This window comes from Bos taurus, chromosome 9 (assembly GCF_002263795.3).
Source record: "Bos taurus isolate L1 Dominette 01449 registration number 42190680 breed Hereford chromosome 9, ARS-UCD2.0, whole genome shotgun sequence".
Lineage (NCBI taxonomy): Eukaryota > Metazoa > Chordata > Mammalia > Artiodactyla > Bovidae > Bos > Bos taurus.
This window is the reverse complement of record NC_037336.1, coordinates 84,639,346-84,664,771: the sequence shown is the minus strand read 5'-3', so window position 1 is coordinate 84,664,771 and position 25,426 is coordinate 84,639,346. Positions and strand designations below refer to the sequence as shown.

Below are 25,426 nucleotides of genomic sequence, written 5' to 3'. Positions count from 1 at the left end.
TTTTTAAAAAAGGTAGAAGAAAATATCTGGAAAACTAAACATATATATATATATATATATATATTTTAAAACAATAGTTAAGGTAGGCATCCAACAGCAAGCTGCAGGTATTGAGAAAGACCTTGTAATTATTGTTGTGGGCATTTTCCCCAAAATAAAATTAATATTTGAAAATGCTCAATAGAGGGTTTCTTTTAACCATAGGAATGGTATCTTTCCTGTCATGTGTGAAGACTTTTGAATGATGTATGCTTCTTTAAAATTAATTGTATCTCGATATGAGATACCAGTATTTCTTATTATAAGCGTAAAACATAACTTTTTGTATGGATAATATACATACTTTTTAAGTACTTCGACTTAAACTTAACAAGTTCACCATTTTTAAAATTAAAGAATACATTTATAAAAATTCCATTTTAAAACTAAAAGTATATTCTCTAGCAGTATGTATAAATATAACATGTTACTGTATGATCTTAAAACAAATCTGAAAGTGTTGCAATAATTTAAGACCTAGAACACTGAAACAAACAGCATATGATTTTACTATTTTTTATCCTTGAAAACTATATAAAACCCTATTGAAGGTTTTAAAACTATGATCAGTTTAATTGTTTAAACTAGCAGCATATTCATGATTTTGGTATGTTTTATACATATGTGTCACTTGATTTGAATGGAGAAATGTGAATTCAATGACAATAAAAAGTCTTCTTTACCTAAAAAAGTGCAGAAAAAATTCAAGTTTAAAGTTCAGTGCTCTTTATTTTGCAAAAACAAACAAAATCCCAAAAGTTAAAATGTAAAATAAATCTCTGCCACACAAAATTTACCTTTGGATATAGCTTTTCTAATGTCACGTGAGAAAATGCCTTAAGCAAAACATATATGGAATACAGAACTCAGGGTGAAACTTTGAAGTCCATGGTGTCTTTCGCCTATTTTTCCTTTCCTCAGTTGTTTTCCCACCACTCCTGTAATCAAAAACTATGTAACACTTTCAGACTTGTTTAAAACAGATATCTACACAAAATAACTTCAGAGAAACCTACAATTAAAAAGTTCTAAGGAAAAGAGATATGTCTTTCTTTAAAGTTCTGTACTTAAATTGTCATCTACTACACATAATAACAGACCATTAGCAGCATTTTTTCACATCCATAAGAAAATCAAATAAGAAGTTAGCAATAGCTAACCATAAGAAGTTAGCAATAGCTCAGTTATATCTATAACCATTTTTGGAAACAGTACAATTGAAATGCAAACCAAGGGAATTAAGATGATGCAAAACTTCAAATGATGTAATATACAGAAGTTATCAGAAAGTTTCAAATAATCTTCTAAAGCAAATACATATGGATTTTGGTTTGAAAAGTGAAATGAACCAGATATGTGGTACATATATGGAAACCACTTCCTATTGACAGACTGCTAGTCAATGAATACTTCAATGATTTTAGAGTCAAGGACAAAGGCAACAAAAAATAATGTTTGAAGATATGGAGGAAGCACATAAAAATCTTTCATTTTTCTAATATTTTCTATTTTGACTTTTTTTTTTTGGTTTGTTTTCCTGAAATCTTGGCTTGCTGGTGACTATAACTTTTTGTGTTAGAAAAAAAATAGAGATGTTACCTCTCAAATTACAATAAATTCCCTGGGTTAGTTATTACTGCAGACTGTCTCTTATCTACAGACTGAATCAAGTATAACTCTGAGAAGCTTATTTCCTATTTTCAAAAATACTTCAAGCTTTCTAATCCTACGTGAGTTTCTAGTTTGCTGTGCATAATTTGTAGATTAATTTAAAAATGAAATAAAATAACTCGAAATATTGATTCAAGGTTTTCTTATAAAATCCACCTCAGGTAAATGTATTTACTTCTCTATTTGAAAATAATTACAAGATTGGTTCATTTTATATACAACAGGAAAAATGACAGTTGATATAAAAATTAAGTTGATATACAATTAACACAAAACAACATAGCAAATCAAATAATTGGAGCTAATATGCCCTTACACATGAATGGGGAACCAACCATTCATGTATATTACTTTACTTAGTGCTTCTCAACTTCAAATCCATTAACTACTGATTTTACTGATGACACGAAACTGTACCTTTAAAAAATGGCCTTTGAAAACTTCCTGTGACATATCATGGAACAGTGGGTTTATTAGATAATATATGATACAAATTAAGCAATTTGTAAACTGCTACATGTTCATTATAAAGCTGGCATTAACTAAACAGAAATGTTACTCATAGGTCTTCCTACAAATTCAAAAACTTTTGAAAATGACTGTATTTTAAAAATATTTCTTTTGGCTTGATCAATCATCTCTATCACATATATTCAATCTCTCCCTAATGACAAAGTAAATTTTAATGTAAACTTTCATATCCCGTAGTGCACGTCATAAAATGTAAACATAAGAGCTTTATCAATGAAAACAGTAAAGAGGAAAAACACAAAACAGACTTGTGAAATTAACATGTTCTATATAAACCTTTAATGATTGTATGGAATAGAAAAACAACCATCATGTTTGCTATCAATTTGTGCTCTGATTATTTCTTAATGACAAAAGAAAATGGTTTTAAACTATTTTTTTGTAGAAGAAAATATTTTAAATTTCATTAAGTATAATGCTTATAGATTATTCATCCTTTGTCGCTTTCAGAACGATCGGTAATAATCTCGGATGAGCCTGCAGAATGAGCTCACCTACTTCCGGGTCTATCCCATTATCTCTCTTCTGTCTGTGTGTGCTGTTTTACTACCAGTCACTTACTGTCCACTGATGGTCTCATTTGCTTTATACTCCAGTACAGAAATAATTTAGTGACCAAAATGCACGTATTTTCCTTTTCGGTTTTTCAAAACCTTGAAAGGACACGTACAGATTTATAGTATATTTCTACAGAAAATACTTTGTAGGTCAGACTAGACTCTTAGATAATTATTGACAATGGATGCTTTTGAGTTTTTCCATGCGACGGCATGTGCACTAAGAGTTAATTGCCTCATCACCTGAGTGTACTGGAACTGTTAGCAAATGAAGGGCGCTTTTTTTTATTTTTAAAGGGAGCTGAACATTTTACTGAAATAATGAAACATTTTTTAAAGCAATTTTAATCAAACAATGCAAAGGTACATTGGGTTAAACATTTTATAAAAATTCAAGCAAAATTAAAAACTTAGCTGATTTCAACATCTCCACAAATTTAACCAGTAAGTATTTTGGTCAAATCCACCTTTAGCTGAATTAATGAGCACAATGACAAGAGACATTGAAGTATTCTCCTCAGCACAATGGAGGTTTTCCTCACTTTCCACACTGCACAGTCACTACATGGAAACTCCCAGAATGATGAGCAGTTCAGTCATGCTCTACACTTTTCTTTTCAATGAAAAGTGATGTATCGCCTTGTTTTGCTTTTGACAAAATATGGACTAAACACAAGTATACAATAACAAGAATCCAAGGGTAGCCCATACACAAGTCAACTATGTGTATGTTTTTATTATTTAAAGCCCACCATTCAGCTTATCTGTCTAAAGATATGGTAACAAACAGTTTGTTGTTTTTTTTTTTCACTAATGATACTGATGACCAGTCAGCTGAAGGGAGGGAAAGTCCAAGACAGCAGTTTATACTTCAGTCAATGATACAAACATAACTGTTTCAGCTTTGAGACTTCTGACTTACTGCTTCTCCCTCAAAGAGGTCAAACACTGATGGAAACAGGACAGCACGGAATCTGTTGGCATATGAAAGTTTAATACAGGAATGATCCAGGAATAGTCCCTGCCACGTCTCCTCGAATCTCTCTGTTTCTTCATTTGTAACAAGTGACCACCATGCTAATTCCCAGACTGTCAGCTCATAGCTGGCCCGCACCATCTACTCCTCCTTGAGTGTGTGTGAGCACGCCTCAGTTAAAGCCACACGACTGAGGTAAGACAGGGCGTGATTGTGCTAGGAAAGAGCAGTATCCAGTGACAAACATCCCTTTCTTGTTAACTTTCTAAAGTGAAATCAATAACATAAAAAAGGAAAATTCTTTTTCCTTCTGGCTGATGTTGAACTTTAGCTGGGTTTCTGGTTATCAGAACTGGTACCACTTCTTATCTTTGTATTTCAACATCATCTAAAGGGGAGAAAATAAGAAAAAAACATGTTTAAAAAATGTTTAAGAATAACAACAGAATAACAGAATAACAACATTTATAAACTGGTTTCTATAGTTTTCTAAAACATTAAAATTATTCTGAAGCATTCTACAGTTTTTAATATTCAGTATTCATACTGAATGCAAGAAATAAGAACTGTTCTGTTTCAAGGAAAAAAAGACTGTAACTATGAAGAACGAGCATAGAAGGTCCTCACATTTCTTAAAAGACATGATATAAGTAAGTTTTAGCTCAGTGCATTCTTTGGTGACATAAGCTAATAACTTAAAAAATAAGTAACTTTCAGTTCTCTTAACTGAATTAAAAATAAAGCTTAAAGAACCTGGAGAAGGCAAGGCCGAGACTAGTACTGCTGCCGTCTACAGTTTGCTGAGCCGCTGTCTCTGAGCCATGCATGTTCCCTGCATGGATTCACTTGATCCTCACAACAACTCTATGTGCTGGGCATCGTTAGTCTCCCTGTTTTACAAATGAAGAAACTGAGGCTTAAAGAGGTTAGCCAAGATAACACAGTGGTGAAACTGGGATTTGAACTCATGTAGTCTAATCTAAAAACCCATGATTTAATCAACTCAATGTACTGTCTTTTTTATACTCTCAAATATGGCTGAGGAACATTTGGTAGAAGGGAAAAGCTAACAGCTAGGGATTGAGCTCTTGGCTAAATATTTAGACTGTAGATACATTCTGAGGCTGACTGAAATGTTACATGCCTTAGAGATCATAGTCAGGTTCATTGTTATGTGAACATAAGTCTTGACTTAGATTTGAAGGCATGGTGGGCTGCCGTCTATGGGGTCGCACAGAGTCGGACACGACTGAAGTGACTTAGCAGCAGCAGCAGCCTTTTTCTGAGATGTGTGGCCCTCATACAAGGACTCACAAAAATCTCTTTGAAAACCTGGAAAAATCTCTTAGCTCAAGTTACCTCTTTCATACATGCTAGCTGTCAACATTATTGAGCAAGCTAGAGATGGCTTTTGACCTAAAGTTTAAAGAAGAGCTATTACTGACAGACTGGGTACTCAAATGTAAAAACAACCTTAATACAGTGTCTTCAGGTAATAAAAGCAAAATGTCTTTGAGGGCTAGGCTAGGAACTAAATGTGAGAAGTAGCCCAGTATGAAGTATCAGGGAGTGGCAGACCTGTCAAAATGAGAAACATGTACTCCATTCCACCTGCTGCTGTTGCTAAGTCACCTCAGTCGTGTCCTACTCTGTGCGACCCCAGAGACTGCAGCCCCCCAGGCTCCCCTGTCCCTAGGATTCTCCAGGCAAGAGTATTGGAGTGGGTTGCCAGTTCCTTCTCCAATGCATGAAAGTGAAAGTGAAGTCGCTCAGTCGTGCCGGACTCTTAGCGACCCCATGGACTGCAGCCTATCAGGCTCCTCTGCCCGTGAGATTTTCCAGGCAAGAGTACTGGAGTGGGTTGCCATTGCCTTCTCTGCCATTCCACCTAACAGACTTCAGTTTTTCAAGGGTGTTACTCTGGCTAACAAAGTGTATTTGTAGGAGGGCCAATTAGGGCTCCCTTACTTCATAGTCTCTGTTTCTAACCTCCACCACAGCTTCCTCGTTCATCATGAATTCACTGCAAAAATGCACATTACTCCTCTGCATGAATTGGTCTACAGACACATTTAGTATCATTTCGCTGGATTAAATCTACCTAAAGAATCAAGAGATAAATTATTTTCTTTTCTAGCAGAAGTTAGTAGTACAATCTGAGGAATTTAGGAAAATTAACTTTGTTTTTATTGATTTTGTTTAAAAAAAAAAGCCTGAAGGGGGAGCAGGTTCCTTCAAAATTAATAAACTTCAGTTAAGAGATCAAAGGCTACTTAGAGTCTTGTAATGGTTCCCTCTAGTGGCAAAATTTAGGAATCTGCAACCATACTGAGGATATGAGAAGAAAATTTGTGTGTCAAAATACAACAGATATAAAAATACAATAATTTTCATACTTGCTTTATCTAGGCTTTTTGCCTTAGGTATCTGTTTGACAGACATACCTCGTGAGCATGTTTAGAGAATGAGTCTGCACTGGATAACATAGCTGCAGTCCTTTCTTCCAGGTCGCTAAGTTTCTGCCCTCTCTCGTCCAGTGCCAGCCGGGCTCGTGCGAGTTCACCAACAACGCCAGATGCCGCTCCTTTCACGCCTTCAATGCCACCAGGGCCAGGGATGTGCTGAGCAAGGCTCCTTGAAGCCTTTCCTGAGGACGATTCTCCAACTGAATGATTTGACACATGAAAGAGTAACCCAGAAAATGAAAACTTTAATTAATGTAAAATTCTATCTTCTGATAGCATTAAAACACACTTGACTGACAATATAATTGAAGTATTTTTATATATTACTTTGTAACTATTATGTATTTTATTATGATTGTTTTAGCAATTAACTTTTAGATACTTTTCAAGTATATAGAAATACAACATATATTAATAAATATTTCATTCTAGTTCATATAGTAGAACTTGAGCAAAAAAGTGACAATTATTTGTTGGAATGGATGATGGGTACACTGATACCACTTTAATAACAGTAAAAAAATCACTCTTAAGTGTCCAAAAATTAAAGATATTTAAATTCAAAGACACAGATTTAAATATACGTATTTGTTTTATTCACTCTGTACTTTCCTCACACTTGAAATACTATGCTTCGGCTTAGAAGAAAAATGTAGAATTTATTCAGTATTTCTTTTCAGTCTCCAAAAGTTGTATGTAACCACATTCCTTTCTTTCTATCCATTTATCTTGTTGCTTACCAAATAGATCACGTTTGTCTTCAACAGATCTCAGGAATTTATTGCTTCCTTTTTCTTTGCAACCTAGACCCTCATGACCTAACAACCTAATGCCTGCAAGTCTTCAAAATTCTGTTAAAAACTGATGTCAGATTCCCTCTTACTTTAGTATACATTTCCTTCTTTAGAAATGTAATTCATACCATAAAATTTACTCCTAAACAATTCAGTAACTTGAAGTTTATTCAGAAGGCTGTACAACTACTAATTCTCAAGCATTTTTATCACTCAAAAACAAAACACCCAAACAATTACATGATTATTAGCAGTGATTTTCCATTTCCTCCTCGTCTCAGTCCTTGGCAATCAATAATCCCCTCTGTCTCCATAAATTTTCCTATTCTGAACATTTCATACAAATGATTCACACACTTCTTTCACTTAATGTCAAGATTCAATCATATGGTAGCATGTGGCAGTACTTCATCCTTTTTAATAATCGAGTAATATTCTATTGTATGGATATGGATATATAACATTTTGTTTATCTATTCATCAGTTGATGGGCATTTGAGTTGTTGCCAATTTTTGGCTGTTATGAATAATGCTGCTATGAATATCTGTACGTTTTTGTGTGAACACATGTTTTCAATTCTCTTGGGTGTACACTTAGTCATGGAATTGTTGGGTCACGTAACTTCATGTTTAACTTCTTGAGAAATTGCTGGAGTTTTCCAAAGAGGTTACACTATTTTATATTTCCACCAGCAACTTGTAAGGGTTCCAATTTCTCCATATTCTTGAGAAGATCATCTTTTTGAATACAGCCATCCTAGTAAATGTGAAGTGGTATTTCATGGTGGTTTTCATTTGCATTTCTCTAACGACAAAAGATATTGAGCATCTTTGCATGTGTTTATTGGCAATTTGTATGTTTTCTTTGGAGAAAAGTCTATTCAAACCCTTTGCCCATTTAAAATTGGACTATTTGGCTTTTTATTGTTGAGTAAGAATAAAAAAATTTTAAGAATTTTTTTTAACACTCTGGCTATTAGACTCAATAGATATCATTATGTTTTCTTACTTCTAATTTTAGAACTCAATTTATTGTTTTCTTTGGTTGGTTTTGATTTAGGTGTCATATCTGAGAAACCATTGTGTAATCTAAGGTTGCAAAGATTTATACTTAGGTTTTCTTCTAAGAGTTTTATAGTTTTAGCTCTTACATTGAGGTCTTTGATCCATTTTGAGTTATTAATCTTTGTGTATGGTATGAGTTGGATTCTCTTGCATGTGGATATCCACTGTCCCAACACCATCTGTTAAAAGACCACTCTTTCACCATTGGAGTTTCTTGGCGTCCATGTAGAAAATCACCTGACCACACATGTATGGGCTTGTTTCTGGACATTCAATTCTTTTCCATTGGTCTATGTATCCATTCTAATGCCTGTACCACACTATCTTGATCGATCCCCGATGTGTAACAACACTGGAAATCAAAATGTGACTCAGATCTTTTTTCTTTACAAAAAAAAGTGTGTGTGTGTGGCTATTTTGAATCCTTTCCATTTCCATATGAATCTTAGAAGCAGCTTATTTCTTTCTTCAAAAAACCGGCTTGGACTTTGACAGGGATTGTGTTGAATATATAGATCAATATGGGGAGTACTGCCATCTCAGCAACATTAAATTTTCCAATCCATGAACGCAGATATTAATCCATTTATGTCTTAATTTCTTTAAATGATGTTTGAATTTTTTAGCATATTTTTTAGTGTATGTTCTAGTATTTCATCTTTTTGATAAAGGAAACTCCTTTCTTAATTTTTGTTTTGTCCATTGCTAGTGTATAGAAATGCAATTGACTCTTTATATGGACCTTGTATCCTAAAATCTTGTTGAACATGTTTATTGCCTAGAATGTGTTTTATTTTTTAATTAAAATTTTATTTTGGCTGCACAGTGCAGCTTGCAGGATCTTATTCCCCAAGCAGGGATTGAGCCCCGGGCCACAGCAGTGGAAGCGCTGAGTCCTAACCACCAGTAGTGAACCACTGTGTGTGTGGTTTCCTGAAGATTTTCTACAGGCAGGGCTGTCATCTGCAAAGAGAGACAGTTTCATTCCTTCCATTCCAACTGCATGCCAGCTATAGTCTTTTTGCCTAATTGCCCTGGTTAAAGACTCTAGTACAGTGTTAAACAGAAAAGGAGAGAACTTTTGAATTCCCAAATAAAATTTAGAGTAAGTTACAAAGTTTGGGGCAGCGAGTTGATAAGGGCTTCATTAAATGTTTATTTGTGTATATGCTCACATCAGTTTTACTCTTAAGCTATGGCTTAAGTCCTTAAGCTTGGTCCTTGGGGTCCTTTCAAAGAGGAAGCGTTATTTATCAGGGTTGCCACCTTAGCCAATTCTGGGAGCCTACCTGGCTGGTCTTAACACAGTTCAGAACTGCAGCTTGCTGCTTTAGATTAGCGAAGTACTCCAGGGCAAAAGTGGCCTCAGGCTGCAATACTTACCACCTTTCCCCATGTGTATTTTCTTCATTATGTCGTTAGCTCATTGATGTTTATAAAAATTGAATTTTGTACAGCTTTATCAATTAATTTTGGTAAGAATGTTATTCTAAATAATCAGTCCCCCATGACTTGAAGAGCAGTCATTTTTTAAATGAATTACAACTGACCAATCCTCATTACCCAGATGACTGACCAATCATTAGGATAAATTTTTAAAATGAAACTGTACTACACTCTTACTTGCTAATATTTAGTCTTACAGTTTTTCTAGTAAACTAAACAGAAAAGGAAAATTTTAGAATATTCTAGTAAAAAACAAAGAATAAAAGAAAATAAAAATTCAAGAATAGCTAATAGCTCCTATTTGAAAGAAAGGTGAAACATTCATCAATTTACTAGTTCATTCAAGGACCAGTTTCCAATTTGTGCCAATTCTATGGAAGATAGTACATGAACTAGACTTTACATTTTAAATAAGCTTCTAAGTGCAATGAGAGTAGTTCCGGAGGTTTTGTAAGATAAAATAAATGTTTATGTAAAAACTTTTTCGAAGTTAAGGTTATCAACTAAAGTCTATTACAGAATTAAAATAATAATAAAGATCATATTTAACGAAAGTTAGAAAATATTTTCAAATTACTCACTTAAAGTTTATTCCTTTTTAGCCTGAAGCCATGCTGATTTTGATTTGCTGAGTAAACTATTCCCCTGATTTGAGTTAGAATATGGCAGAAAACAATTTTATGCATTTTGCTAAAAGATGGATCCATCAATTGTCGTGACAGAGAGGAAAAAGGTGAACATAAATTTATACACGTAATAAAAATTTACATGGCTTGAATGTTTGTTTTATAGATATATTATCCAAATTAAATAAATCAACTTACATAGTTCTTCTCTATCAAGAGATTGTGCACCACCTCCAAACAAGCCTTTAAAGAATCCCCTGTTTGGTGCTTCAGGTGTTTCTACAGGAGTGAAGAGTTCACCCAACATTTCCTTTAAAATCAAAACAGATTGTAATTGTTAAAGTTTCAGGGACACTAAACTATAATCACAAAACCAGCCCTGTAAACTCTTTAACTAAAACTTATAACATCAGCTGTTGAGGTTCACAATTAATGAGCACATTTCAAATGATCAGATCTAGAACAGTCTGATTTGGTCAAACAGTAAATTAAGATTAATTTGATTAAGAGTAACTTGTTGTTTGCTACTTTGGCTAGATTACTTTCTTCACATTTTAAACAAAGATGATTTAAGCTTAAACTGTAAGGAGATTCCAATATTTATGATAAAATATTCATATAACTATAACTTATTATCAAGAATTGGTAACTGTATTAATAACTAGGTCTTCTTACATTAGAAATAAGAAAATATATTAGCAAATGGAAGTCTAGTGTAATGATAGCTGAGTCAGAAAATCAGTAGTTTAGAAAGACACATCTTTTTTCATAAACATATGCTGGGAACAGAATTATGCCAACATACACCTGGAATTCCAGAAATCTGGCTGAGAGGTGGAAAGGCTTCTTTCTATACTGTCAGATTTTCCTGAAATTTTTGTCAATATTCTTCAGAGCACAGAAACGGTAAAGGTAAGTCAGCAGACAAGAAAAACTGCTGCCATTTTACTGACTTTGTAGATGAGACATAAAGAGAGAAGAGAAGTTTCTATAAAAGAAGGATGGTAGCAATATTATTTACAAGGCAACTCTGGGAACCTTTAAAAGCAAAATAAAAGTATAGTGAGGCTTGGGACTGCATTTCTGCCCAGTAAAGAGAAGTAGCTATGATGGAAATGACAAGTACACGATTGGTTCCAGGTAGTTCTGTCTGATATTACATTATAGTTGGAGCTAAAAATATGTACTTTTTAGAGTTTCTTTCTTAGGGCTGGGCTAAGCAAGTTAATAAAGGATGTCCCAAGATTTTACTTTTAGACATATCCATATTTCTTTTTTTCATTTTTTGGTTGCACCTTTTGTTTTGTGGGATTTTAATTCCCTGACCAGAGATTGAGGCCAGGCCCTCAGCTATAATGAGAGCATGGAGTCTTAACCACTGACTGCCAGGGAATTCACAGGTACACCCGTATTAATGTTGTCTCCCCAACCAGATTATAAATGAAAGGAGATAATGTTAACAATATACAACACAGAGTTTCATTTATAAGGCTGAAGTGGATTGAAGGCTTTACATTTAAATTTTCTTTCCTCTTGATTTCTATAAAGTGGAGTAAAACTAGAATGAAAAACTCCCTAAAGTCAATCAATCAAACCTGTTAAAATCCACCATAGAATATACTAATACCTATTATTTAATTCAAATTTACATTTGCCTGTATAACAAAGGTGATTTTAGACATATTTCCAATCTTTTTTATACAATACTCTACAGATTATAATTTAAACTGCATTTATTAAGTCGATACAACAAACTGCAAACAGCTACCATTTGAGTGTCTTTTATGCTAAATCAATAATAAGAGATATATAGACATATATAGAGCAACCCACTCCAGTATTCTTGCCTGGAGAATCCCAGGGACGGGGGAGCCTGGTGGGCTGCCGTCTATGGGGTCACACAGAGTCGGACACGACTAAAGCGACTTAGCAGCAGCAGCAGCAGCACAGAGTCACAGCATAGAGTAATACGACAGATATAGAGTCACAGCATAAAAATACACTCTTTCAAATTTACCTCACTTTAGAACAGTGGTTTACTCTTCTTACTTAGTATTTAATGATCATGTAATTTTGTAAGTATAAAGTAGGATATTTAAAATGCAGAGATTATAGTTATAAATTAAGAGTCACTATAGTGTACTGGGATGAGTATAAATTGGAACCACATGGACCTGGGTTTGATTCTCACCTCTGCCTTTTACATGCAGAGGGATCTTAGGCAAGTCAGTCTCTCAGAGAACTGGTTTCCGTAACTTTATAAAGAAGTAATATTAATACTTACCTCTCAGGAATGTTACCAGGATTAAAGATAATGAAGAATATCTTTAATGAGTTAAGGATAACACAAAATGCCAAGATTAGATACTGAGTGATGTATACATTAAATAGAAAAACCTCCTTTCACATGGAGATGAAATAAATTAGAAAATATGAAGTCATTTATCTTTAGATTACCATTGTGAACATATACCTTTAAAGGAAGTTTAAAATTAGGCATTTCTTAAAGAATCTGCACAGTCTGTGATTAGTATTAGGATTTGGAGAGGAATACTGATGTTAAAAAAGTTATGTATTTCAATACCATTGAATAGTATCTTAAATACTTTTCATTTGTATTTAAATAAAAATTTTAATTATGATAAACATATTCTTTAGGATAATTAACTTTAATGACTAATAAACAATGGTGAAATCTAAATAGATTTTTATTATCTGTGATATTTCTCTACATCTAGTAATAGTAATACATCTGAAACAATGTCTGGAACTTTTAAACTACTCTAAAATATGAAGGTACAGAAACAAATATACTTGTCTGATGTTAGACAACTGTATCTCATTTGTGTTAATAAGTGATAAAATACAGGAATCTAATTTCATGAATGAGTCAATGCATACGCTTTATCACTTTTTTCTTAAACTGAACTGTAATATTAGCTGACTTATTTTATTACCTTCAGATATACAACATAGTGATTCAATATTTGTACAGATCACACTCCATTTAAAGTTATCATGAAACTGGGCCTTTCCTGGTGGCCCAGTAGCTAAGACTGTACTCCCAGTGCTGGGGGCCTGGGTTTGATTCCTGGTCAGGGAACTAGATCCCACATGCTGCAGTTAAAGAGCCTGCATACTACAACGAAGACAGAACTAAGACCTGAAGCAGCCAAACAAATGAATAAAAGTTAAAAAAATAATGATAAAATATTGGCTGTAGTCCCCATGCTGTACAATATATCCTTATAGTTTATTTATTTTATACATAGATGTAATCCGTTATCCTTATATTGCTCTTCTTTCCTGCCCTCTACCCGCTGGTAACCCCTAGTTTTCTACATGTGTGAGTCTGTTACTGTTTTATTATAGATATTTATTTTTTAGATTTCACATATAAGTGATAATATACTGTATGCCTTTCTCTGACTTATTTCACTAAGATATTATGGTATATAGGTAACTGGCAAAATTTCATTCTCATTTTGGCTAAGTAGTATTCCATCATATGTATGTATATGTGTGCGTATATCTATCTATCTATCACATTTTCTTTATCCATTCATCTGCTGATGGGACACTTAGGTTCTTCCATATCTTGGCTACTCTAAGAATGGCTATCATCAAAAAGTCCACAAATAACAAATGCTGGTAAGGATGTGGAGGGAGGGAAACTGCTGATGGGAATTTAGCACACAGCTGGTAGGAATGTGAACTGGTGCAGCACTATGGAAAACTGCATGGAAGTTCTCCAAAAAACTAGAACTACCTTATGATCCAGCAATTCCACTCCGGGGTATACAGCTGAAGAAAATGAAAACACCAATATTCATGGCACTGTCTCAACACTAAGTATTACGTCAGGTGCAGATTTTCCTAGATGCCTTTTAAGTTCCCATTTATACCTTGTGTGACTTTTCTTTAATCAGGAATGGATGTTGAATTTTGTCAACTGCTTTTGTTTTTTAAATTTACTAATGTGAATTCCATAGATTGATTTATAAATGTGAAGTCAACTCTACATTCCTGGGATAAATCCTATTTGGTTATGATGAATTATCATGACCAGAATTATCCATCTGATATACTGTTAGGTTCAACTTGCTAAAATTTTGCTTAGAATTTTAACATCTATATTTGTAAAGAATATTGATTTATATGTAATTTTCTTTACTCTAAAATCATTGGTTTTGGTAACATGTTCTATGAACATACCATTAACAAGTTAGGAAACATTTCCCCTCTTTAACTTTTGAGAGATTTAAATAGAACTGGTACCATTTCTTCCTGAAATGTTGATAGAATTCACAAATGAAGCCACTGAGGCCTCAATTGTCTTTGTCCACGGTTTCTAACTTCAATTTCCCTATAGAATTCTCTGGGTTATCTATTTTTTTTCTTGAGTGAACTTTGGTAATATGTGTCTCACACCACATGTGCCCATTTCCTAAGTTTTTTAATTTACTGGCCTAAAGCTGTTCATGGTATTTCCTTATTATCCATTTTAAGTAGCATTTGTAGAATCTACAGAAGTCACTTCTCTCATTCTTGATATACTTCTCTCTTCACAATCAGTCTGGCTTGAGATCAATTTTATTGGTTTCAGAGATCAAGTTTTTACTCATCTCACACGCTAGTAAAGTAATGCTCAAAATTCTCCAAGCCAGGCTTCAGCAATATGTGAATCGTGAACTTCCTGATGTTCAAGCTGGTTTTAGAAAAGGCAAGGGAACCAGAGATCAAATTGCCAACATCCGCTGGATCATGGAAAAAGCAGGAGAGTCCCAGAAAAGCATCTATTTCTGCTTTATTGACTATGCCAAAGCCTTTGACTGTGTGGATCACAATCAACTGTGGAAAATTCTGAAAGAGATGGGAATACCAGACCACCTGACCAGCCTCTTGAGAAACCTATATGCAGGTCAGGAAGCAACAGTTAGAACTGGAAATGGAACAACAGACTGGTTCCAAATAGGAAAAGGAGTACGTCAAGGCTGTATACTGTCACCCTGCTTATTTAACTTCTATGCAGAGTACATCATGAGAAACGCTGGGCTGGAAGAAGCACAGGCTGGAATCAAGATTGCCGGGAGAAATATCAATAACCTCAGATATGCAGATGACACCACCCTTATGGCAGAAAGTGAAGAGGAACTACAAAGCCTCTTGATGAAAGTGAAAGAGGAGAGTGAAAAAGTTGGCTTAAAGCTCAACATTCAGAAAACGAAGATCATGGCATCTGGTCCCATCACTTCATGGCAAATAGATGGGGAAACAGTGGAAACAGTGTCAGACTTTATTTTGGGGGGCTCCAAATTCACTGCAGATGGTGATTGCAGCCATGAAATTAAAAGACACTTACTCCTTGGAAGGAAAGTTATGACCAACCTAGATAGCATATTCAAAAGCACAGACATTACTTTGCCAACAAAGGTCTGTCTAGTCAAGGCTATGGTTTTTCCAGTGGTCATGTATGGATGTAAGAGTTGGACTGTGAAGAAGGCTGAGCACCGAAGAATTGATGCTTTTTTTTTTTTAATAAAAAAAAAATTTTTTTTAATTTTATTTTATTTTTAAACTTTACAATATTGTATTAGTTTTGCTAAATATCAAAATGATGCTTTTGAACTTCGGTGTTGGAGAAGACTCTTGAGAGTCCCTTGGACTGCAAGGAGATCCAACCAGTCCATTCTAAAGGAGATCAGTCCTGGGTGTTCTTTGGAAGGAATGATGCTAAAGCTGAAACTCTAGTACTTTGGCCACCTCATGTGAAGAGTCGACTCATTGGAAAAGACTCTGATGCTGGGAGGGATTGGGGGCAGGAGGAGAAAGGGACGACAGAGGATGAGATGGCTGGATGGTATCACCGACTTGATGGACGTGAGTTTGAGTGAACTCTGGGAGTTGGTGATGGACAGGGAGACCTGGCGTGCTGCGATTCATGGGGTCGCAGAGTCGGACATGACTGAGCGACTGAACTGATGTTTTCTGTCTCATTGATTTCCACTTGGATATTTACTATTTTCTTGGGACTTCCTTGGGACGTCTGTCTACAATGAGGGAGACTGGATTCGATCTCTGGGTTGGGAAGATCCCCTGGAGAAGGAAATGGCAATCTACTCCAGTACTATTGCCTGGAAAATCCCATGGACAGAGGAGCTTGGTAGGCTACAGTCCATGGGGTTGCAAAGAGTCAGACATGACTGAGCGACTTCACTTTCACTTTCTTCTGTTTACTTTGGGTTTAACTTGCTCTTCTTTTTCAGTTTCTTAAGGTGGAAGCTGAAGTCACTGATTTGATGACAACTTCTTTTCGAAGAGTCAGACATGACAGAGCATACATGTCATGTCTTTTCGAATACAGATGTTTTAGTGCTATAAATTTTTCAAGTATAAACACTCAATTGTTTTTCTCTATTGCTATGCTTTCAAGTTAATCTTTTCTTTTCTAATGTCTAATCTGATGTTAATTCCATCCAGTATATTTTTCATCTCTAACACTGCAGATTTTCATCTCTAGAAGTTCAATTTTGGTCTTTATATCTTCTATGTTCCTACTTAACTTTTAAGTATACATGCTTAGGCGCTCAGTTGTGTCCAACTCTTTGTAACCCCATGGACTAGAGCCTACCAGGCTCCTCTGTCCCTGGGGATTCTCCAGGCAAGAATACTGGAATGGGTTGCCATGCCCTCCTCCAGGGGATCTTTCCAATCCAGGGATTGAACCCAGGTCTCCTGCATTGCAGGTGGATTCCTGAGCCACCAAGGAAGCCCAAGAATACTGGAGTAGACAGCATATTCCTTCTCCAGGGGCTCTCTCCGACCCAGAAATCGAACTGGGGTCTCCTGCATTGCAGGTGGATTCTTTATCAGTTGAGCTACCAGAATACAGTTCTAACTGTAATACAGTTATAACTGTAATTTTGTTTCACTCTCAAGGTTTATAATATCAGGAGTATGTTTCTAGTATAGAAATACTACTACTAAAATGTGAGAGCACGTACTTTCTACTGAGCACTGTGCTAGTAAGAACTTTATGTGTACTGTCTCCTTTAATTTATAACAGATCCTATGACATTAGATATTATTTTTATCCTCATTTTAAATATAATGAAGTTCAGACATACTAACTTGTCTAAGGTCACATAATTGTGTTACTAGCAAAGCTAGGACTTAAATTCATTCTTCTTGACTCCAAAGCTCATATTCTAAAAATAAGTCACAAATTTAAATATATAAACCAGTAAAATATGGCTAATTAACTAAAAACTTTCACAATAAAGTTCCCTTAGATAATGGTTTCTCTAAATATCAATGAATATTTTAGCTCTAATATTTAAAGAGCACTTTTATTTAAAAAGTTCAAGCTAAACTGATCATTTCTAATAAATATACAAGCACATAAAGCACTCAATACTTTTAAAAGACACAGTTTTATAAAGATTTTGTAATCTCTCACAAATAGATCAACAAAAATATTTAGAGGAAAATTATCAAATCTTATTTTTTCTGATAATGTGTATATATCCTTTGAATACAGAGTATATGAGAAGGAATGACACAATTTGTCCTAAAATAGATATAATTATTTTCACATCAACTTTTGCCTTTAAAAAGGATTTTTCTTTTGTTTCTATATAATAGATATTTATTCTGTGTGGAGAGTGGCATAAAACGGATGTAGTATTTTGTATTTCTTTGACATCACTGGGGAGAAAAAATATGAATTGATGAGATGGAATCCCTTTTATAACAGGAATCTGATGAAGACACTTTATTACCAGTATCAAAGCATATGCTCTCAAGTTCTCAAGAAAAGCTTTGAATTTTCTCATGGAGTAGAAGGGATGGACAATGTAAGCGACCTTAGAAAATATTTTACCTCTGAAGAAATGCTAGTGATAGTTTTGTTACTTACCTGAAGATTCTCACAGGTTTCTTGACTGTAAGTGAGTCTCTGGATTTCTGTAGGTGAGACAAGATACAAGGCTTGTCCGTTGTTGGTGAAGCAGAACGTTCTGGCTATCCGCATGTTGGTAAGGGGCAAGTAATACACATCCAGCAGAGGCCTTAAGCTCGGCAAACTTGAGAATACAATGGAGACTTATTAACAGACAGGAAGGCTTTAGTCTTGAACAAATACTACAGGAAGTAAAAATGGCAGGGACCTTCTAAACCTCATGATTAAGTGTACCTGAGCGGGAGATAAAACTGATTTCTTTTCCTCATGTACTTGTTTACTAGTAACTGAATGAAAATAAATTCTCTGTGTATATGACTGTAAGCAAATTAAAAGCACTTCTCCAAATACAATTCTGCAATATTATGTCCTGACGGGAGGAAATGCTATATTTGTGTTTAAAACACAAACAAACAAAAGCCTCTTACCTAAAAGTCATGATGTGTCCATTGGCACAGAAGCAGGCAAGGCAGATGCTGTTACTTAACGATACGATGTCTCCACGAAGCACAAATGAGGTCTCTGTGATGTTCTGCTTGTAAGCACAATTCTGGCTTGGCAATGAGATCACTTTTGCTTGCTTTTCAGAACATATTACTGCATACTGGTTTTCACTGATTTCCTGAGAAGACGAGGGCGATACAGAGACAGGCCTTCTTTTCTTCAATTTCTCTTTTTCATCCTTTTCTTCAGGGACATTGTGTTCTTTCCAGGGTTCGTGTGCAGGTGGCACTAAGCAGCCTGTGGAATCCAGGAACGCCATTCTCAGGATCGCCCCTTTTAACCGCAATATAGTACCTAAAATTGTAATTTCAGTAAACAAAAAGTATTTTAGTCCAGACAGTAAATACGTTTATTCCAACTCTGACACACACTAGACACTCAAAAATACGCAGAATATATACTGAACCAAAATTGTATACTGGCTCGCTGACAGGATTCAAACCTCAAGCATGGTATCTCAATCTGGAAAAAGATCTCAATAAGTGTTACCAAACTGATAAATGCTGGGATGTCTAGAACTAGGTCTCACACCCACACCTGCCGAGTGTACTGTCGTTGAGTGTAAGCAGAGGGCACCTAGGGCTGCAAGGTCCAATGTGGCCACCCAGTGCCTAGCCACGTGAACTGCGGCTCGACCACACTGTGGCCCGCTGTAAGAGTGAAACACAGGCTGGATCTGAAGGCTTAGCACAGTGAAATTATAATAAAATAACTCAATAAAATTAAAATACTGATTAATGCTACAATGATTTAGCACTTTGCATAGACTGGGCTAAATGAAATTTGTTATACTAAAATTAATTTCACTTTTTTCTTTTACATTTTAATATGGCTATTAGAAAATTTAAAATACTACATGTACAATATATAAACAAAGAATATACTAGAAAGCAAAATCATGCTTTTCTTCCTCTCATTTTTAATACAGGAAGAGTATAAATTTTTTCTTCTTAAAATTTTTTGCTAAATTACCTTTTCTAATTCTTCAGAGAAGAAATACGATCTTAAGACTTCACACTTAAGAGATTAAAAATAGCTAAGTGTACAAGATTTTAAAAACTTTTCAGTTTTTTCCCTACATATGTACCATCCTTTTGCTTACAGAACATACTATTTCAAGGTATCCTAGAATGAGACAGACAATAGTATTTTGTTTTATTTTCTATGTAGTTATCATTTTAGACATGATCCTAACGTTTAAAAAAATGCAAAACTTGAATGGCTGTATAAGTAAATGATATTCTGGAATCTTAATCCATGTATTCCTTCAATTAAAAGCAAAAGACTGTAACTATCTCCATTCAGAATTCTTAGACTGATTCAAAGATGAAAAGCAAAGGCTTCTATTAAATTATAGTAAAGCAAACTTTCAAGGGTAGTCCAGCAGCAGAGCATACATACCACTCGGAGACACAATCACTGGCTGAAGAAGTCTTTGCTCTCCTCCTGGGGGAAGGTTCAGTGCTATGACAAGCACTGTTCCCAGTGTAGTACCAACCCACAAACACGGGGAAGGGGCTGAATCTGTCTTTCGAGTAAAAGTTTCACAGAAATGAAGAGCAGAGATTGCTTCCCGGGATTCTTTATCAATGCTGGTTACACTTGAGCTCCGTGATCGGCTGAAGGAATTATCTTTTATGTCTGAAATGATTTCAAATGTTGTGAGATTACTCAAGTTATAAAATAATCATGTTTTTAGTTTGGTAAGAGAGTGAAAGTCACTCAGTTGTGTCTGACTCTTTGCGACCCCATTGACCATATGGTACATGGAATTCTCCGGGTCAGAATACGTTCCAACCCAGGGATTGAACCCAAGTCTCCCGCATTGCAGGTGGATTCTTTACCATCTGAACCACCAGGAAGTCCATTTAGTTTGTTTTAAATTTTATCAAATAGTTAATCTGCAAAAAGAGAAAAATCTAAAGCATATTTAATTTTCACTGAAAAGAAAAACAATGTACTTTTATGTTAACAATTTTGCCCATTGCTCATACATAAAACAAAGGGAAAAATCCACACTTGTGAGAACTGAGCTGGGGGCAGCCAGGGGGTTTTTGGATGCATGATCTCTGCAGCTTCGGTGTAGCTCTCTGCTGATATCTTGGCTGCTTTTCCAACTTTAGTCATTACTACCTTTTCTCATGGAGAAGGAAATGGCAACCTGGAGAAGGAAATGGCAACCACTCCAGTATTCCTGCCTGGAGAATCCCATGGACAGAGGAGCCTGGCAGGCTACAGTCCTTGGGGTCGCAAGAGTTGGATACGACTTAGCGACTAAACCACCACCACCACCACCTTTTCTCATGTGCTGCCTCTTCCTTTGGTATAATATAGTTCACGATTAGGCAGTACTAGCAAAGTGGGTATTTTCAATTTCCTAGATTAAAAAAATGCATTTATAAGTACTCTGATTCTACCTTCAAATTTACTGTATGATGGACTTTTTTCTTCAAATCTGTCCATATGAAAGCCTTAATCCATAAAAATTTAGCTTTTATTTTTCTTAAATGCTATTTTAACTGGAATCTACATTCAACTCAGGCATTTTTCATTAACCTGGACAATTAGCACCTGGCTCATTCTTAACTTGATCCCAGGTATATTCAGGGATACTTATAAATTCTACTAATAAACCCTCTCTTGTCTACAGTTACCTTCTTCTCTGTGACCAATCTTAAGTTTGTTTCAAGCTCTGGCCTCTTTTCTCTTGGAATGCATTTCCAAATGCTTCATGAAATTTTTTCCCGTTATGGCTCACTATGCAAAATCAAAACACACCATTTCCCCAAGTCTCTAAATTCTTCTAATGGTACTATTTATATTGACAACAACCCCATTCTCCTCGGGAATAACATTTGACATGAGTCGCATTTTTGGTTTTTCCCTTTCACTTTAACTGTATGTCTCTGATGGGATGACAAGTCCTGCATTATTCTAATATTTCTATCTTCTTCTTTCCATTACCGATCAAGTTCCACGGCCCTATGTTCAGGCCTTTATCACCATTCATCTATAATTCCCAAGAGACCGCCCCACCTTCACTCTGTCATTGTTCGATCACAACTCAAATTTTACAAAGTACACTTTTAATTCTATCACCTCTACCTTAAAAATCCACAGTGATTCCTTTTATAGTTTTACTCAGGTTTATAAAATTGTCCACAAAACATCTTCAGCCTACCATCCTGGCCCCTTCTGCCAGTGCTGCCTTGCTTCAGTTCACTGTGGGAAGTAAACCAAGCTATTCAGTGTTTTCCATACATACTTGGCACTTGCCCATGCTCTTCCTTCTGACTTCCTTCCTTCCTTGCCTTTTCTCTACCTACCCAGATGGTGTTTATTCTCCATCTCAGGTACTGTCATCCTCATGAAGTTTATCCCGATTGCTAAAACCATCTATAGTTTTTCTCTTTTGAATCTTGAGAGCTTTTTATCTCCCCCATGGCACTAATAGCACATTTGTTCTGTACTTATTTCTGACTTGTCTTGGGCCTTGTTCTAACGTGACTGAAAATTTCCTGAGAACAAGGGCTTTCGACTCCCTGCAGAATTTAGCGAAGTGCCTTGCATATGAAAGCAGTAAACTGATACTTGCTGAAGACAGACCCACAGTTCAAAGTTTCTAGAGCAAGGTGTTTCTGCCACACCACTGGGAGACATTAAACTTTCCAGTAGCTTCTACTGTTCACATCTAGTAAGTCATTCCTCAAATTGTATGTTTTCAATGCTACTGTGAAAGAAATGACTTCATAATATTGTGAAAAATGAAAAACATGTTCAATTCTTGTAAACTGTATTTCATGAATTAAAAAAGGTATTACTGAATCCTATGTACACCTCCACAAAAGCTTCTTATGGTCAAATTTAGATTCATAAGTTAAAAAAAAAATTCTCCCCCCAAATAATTATATACAACATAATTTTGATTATAGTTAGCCTTGAAAACAATAAAGCCACTAGTTATGACAGCAGCATGGATTATTTTTAACTATAGTTTCTAAAAATGCTCTTCTTTTGCCTGAGATTGTGCATCCTGTTACAGATTATGACACAGGAGAAAAGAACTAGTTAATATAAATAAAACAACCTTCAAAAGCGACAGCTCACTATTGGATAAGTGTAATATGGTAGTGATGCCAAATCTTAACTCTTCAGATTTCCACAGTTATTACAGTAAATTAATAGAAATTCAAAATTTATTTTCTTTTGATTAAAATATTTGTTATTTTAATAAAACAGACACATACAAGGTGAACACACATACTGACCTATATTATCAGTTGGGACTTAGTGATATAAATGTAAATCAGTGATATAAGAAAACCTGATATTGTAAATTTCAATAAAAATTAAGCTGCATAAAAGCTTTTTACTGTTATCTATTAAGAATTACAATAGGTGATTCACAACAATCTATAATTCAAATGTTAATTCATAGGCCAACAAAACATTTTCATTTAATAGACTAATTTAATGATATAAAGTTTATAAACTACAACTGCATTTTTATTATATGACTTCTCTATAAAAATTAGGTTATCAAAGAAACTCCTATAGCTAGATCAATATGGGAAAATGAACTGAATCAGAATCAACTTTGAACTTACAGAACTAAGTCGCTTATCTTACGTGTGGAACTGTTTGAAAACAAGTTAGAATCTTAGCAGTTCAGGAACTGTAACCACCACCACACGGCAACACTGGGCCGTTTGCACCTACTGATGACACTTGTTTTTCCCCAGTGGCTCTCAGAAAGTGAAAGTCGCTCAGTCATCAGGCTCTTTGCGACCCCATGGACTATAGTCCATGAAATTCTCTAGGCCAGAATACTGGAGTGGGTAGCCTTTCCCTTCTCCAGGGGATCTACCCAACCCGGAGATCAAACCCATGTCTCCTGCATTGTGGGTGGACTCTTTACCAGCTGAGCCACAAGGGAAGCCTCTGGCCAGTGTAAAATAATTACCAGTTAAGAATCTCTACCAAAAAATAGTTCAGTAGCATGATGACCTTAAAGGGAAATTATTTAGGCAATATAGGTATTGTTTCAATGCATGTATTAAATGAAGTTGCAATTAGCTTAGGGCATTGAAATACATGGGCACACAGTAAAAGATAAGCTGAATAAAGAAAGATAAATCAATAAAAGGAAGGAGCACACACTTTGATTAAAATACTTAAATAGTACCTAAGTGTGAATATTCTTTTAAAATTAAATTGATATCATATTTTATTGATTTTTAAAAAGTACTCCTACATGTGTTTTCTCAGATTTGTAGATACTAAGTGACACAAAATCAGTGTCACAAAACTTAAACTAATAGTATTTAATGTTACTGAAATTCTGGGACTCTCACAGACTGAAGACAACTCTGGATACTCTTGTTGGGAAGAAAAATGCATAAGGTTAGCTTCAGATACACTTGTGTTCAAACTGCATATTTCATTTTTATAGTGAAGGGAACTACCCTCTTCTCAAAACATATTATACTACATTCTAGAACTTTTTCTGGGTCCCTTAACACCAGCGTTACTACAGGGGTCAACCATGCTATCTTTCCTATGTTCAGGAATGGAAATTCTTTCTGATGACAGTGGATGATATTATGCCTACTCGTAATAACACATTTTCTATTACAACTGAGATAAGACCTAAAATCAGTAAGGTGAAATGGACCAACATCTAAGTCTCTATTATACATAAAAAGATAGTCAAGGAATCTAGAGAATTACAAGTGAGAAGACGAGGTGGGTGAGCAAATACACAGGAGCAAGTCTAGTTTCTAAGACAAACATAGGTGAAATCATCCATATGCAGCTACTCAAATAAAAGCAGTAGACATTTCTAAAAGAAATCTGCTTTATATGCACTATGTGAAATCTTCTTTAAATCTTCAATGAAACATCAATTTTCCCTATTCTGGAGTATCAGGAAGCTGTTTTGGAGCTGGATATAAAGCAAAAGGAATATGCTAGATATATTCACTCTGCTTTCCTAATGGATAGGTTGTATATAAAGTACTACAGAGAAACAAATATTCCCCAACTTATTATCATCAAAAAGTAATATTGATTCTTGACATGAGATTCACTGTAATACAGAAAACCAGTCATATATTTTGAAAATATTATTCTCATAAAAATAAGTTAATAAATCATAGTGCTCAAGATGAGTTTTCAGATAGCTAATAGAAATTAATCTAAAAATCACATAAATTTTAATCTTACACTGAATTTTGTTTAGATATAAAGTATGAGAGGATTGAGTAAATAGATTATTTTGGTTTGCTTAAATTTATATTATAATTATCTTATAATATACAGATGGCATCCAAAGGCTATTATTCCTTAAACAGTCATTTTAAACTTAATTTTCAGTGAAAAGCTATTCTATGGTCATTTTAAATTTCCTGACTTTTTGTCTTCCCATTAAAGAGATTTTAACTACTGCATATTTTCATTTATTTTACTTACCTAAGTCAGGCTTTAGATCAGTAGGCAAGCTTAACTTCCTTGACATTTTTGCTGAAAAATAAAATGCACTTTTAAAGTTCTGAAGAATATCTGATTCATTCTTATTTCTATCAATTGTTCTTCAAGATAGGAGTGAATGTTTTTATTACTAAATCTAGAGACTAATTAAAATACGATTAATAATGTTATGGTTGGAAAGTAAATCTTATTTTCAGCTTTTTAAAAAGTTTGTACTTACTTGATATAATATCTTTGAGTGCTTGAAGCTCTCACTTCAAGGAAGCCTTTTAAATTCTGTTAATTATTTCTTAGGCTCGTAGG

General features: G+C 34.9%; 1 protein-coding gene across 6 annotated transcripts in view; it reads right to left on the bottom strand.

The window, feature by feature from the left end:
• Positions 1-748: 748 nt before the first annotated feature.
• Positions 749-25,426, bottom strand: part of STXBP5 (syntaxin binding protein 5) — a 157,927-nt gene continuing 133,249 nt past the window's right edge. For 5 of the 6 annotated variants that reach the window (XM_015472897.3, XM_005211027.5, XM_024996769.2 and 2 more), the window contains 7 exons: positions 25,106-25,156; positions 20,036-20,275; positions 18,559-18,928; positions 18,089-18,254; positions 10,369-10,480; positions 6,219-6,439; positions 749-4,162 (listed from right to left, as the gene is read on the bottom strand). In XM_015472897.3, the coding sequence (XP_015328383.1) occupies positions 4,121-4,162; positions 6,219-6,439; positions 10,369-10,480; positions 18,089-18,254; positions 18,559-18,928; positions 20,036-20,275; positions 25,106-25,156 (1,202 nt within the window). In that variant the 3' untranslated portion in view covers positions 749-4,120. The remainder of the gene's footprint in view (positions 4,163-6,218; positions 6,440-10,368; positions 10,481-18,088; positions 18,255-18,558; positions 18,929-20,035; positions 20,276-25,105; positions 25,157-25,426) is intronic. The other variant, NM_001191540.1, reaches the window with a different exon arrangement.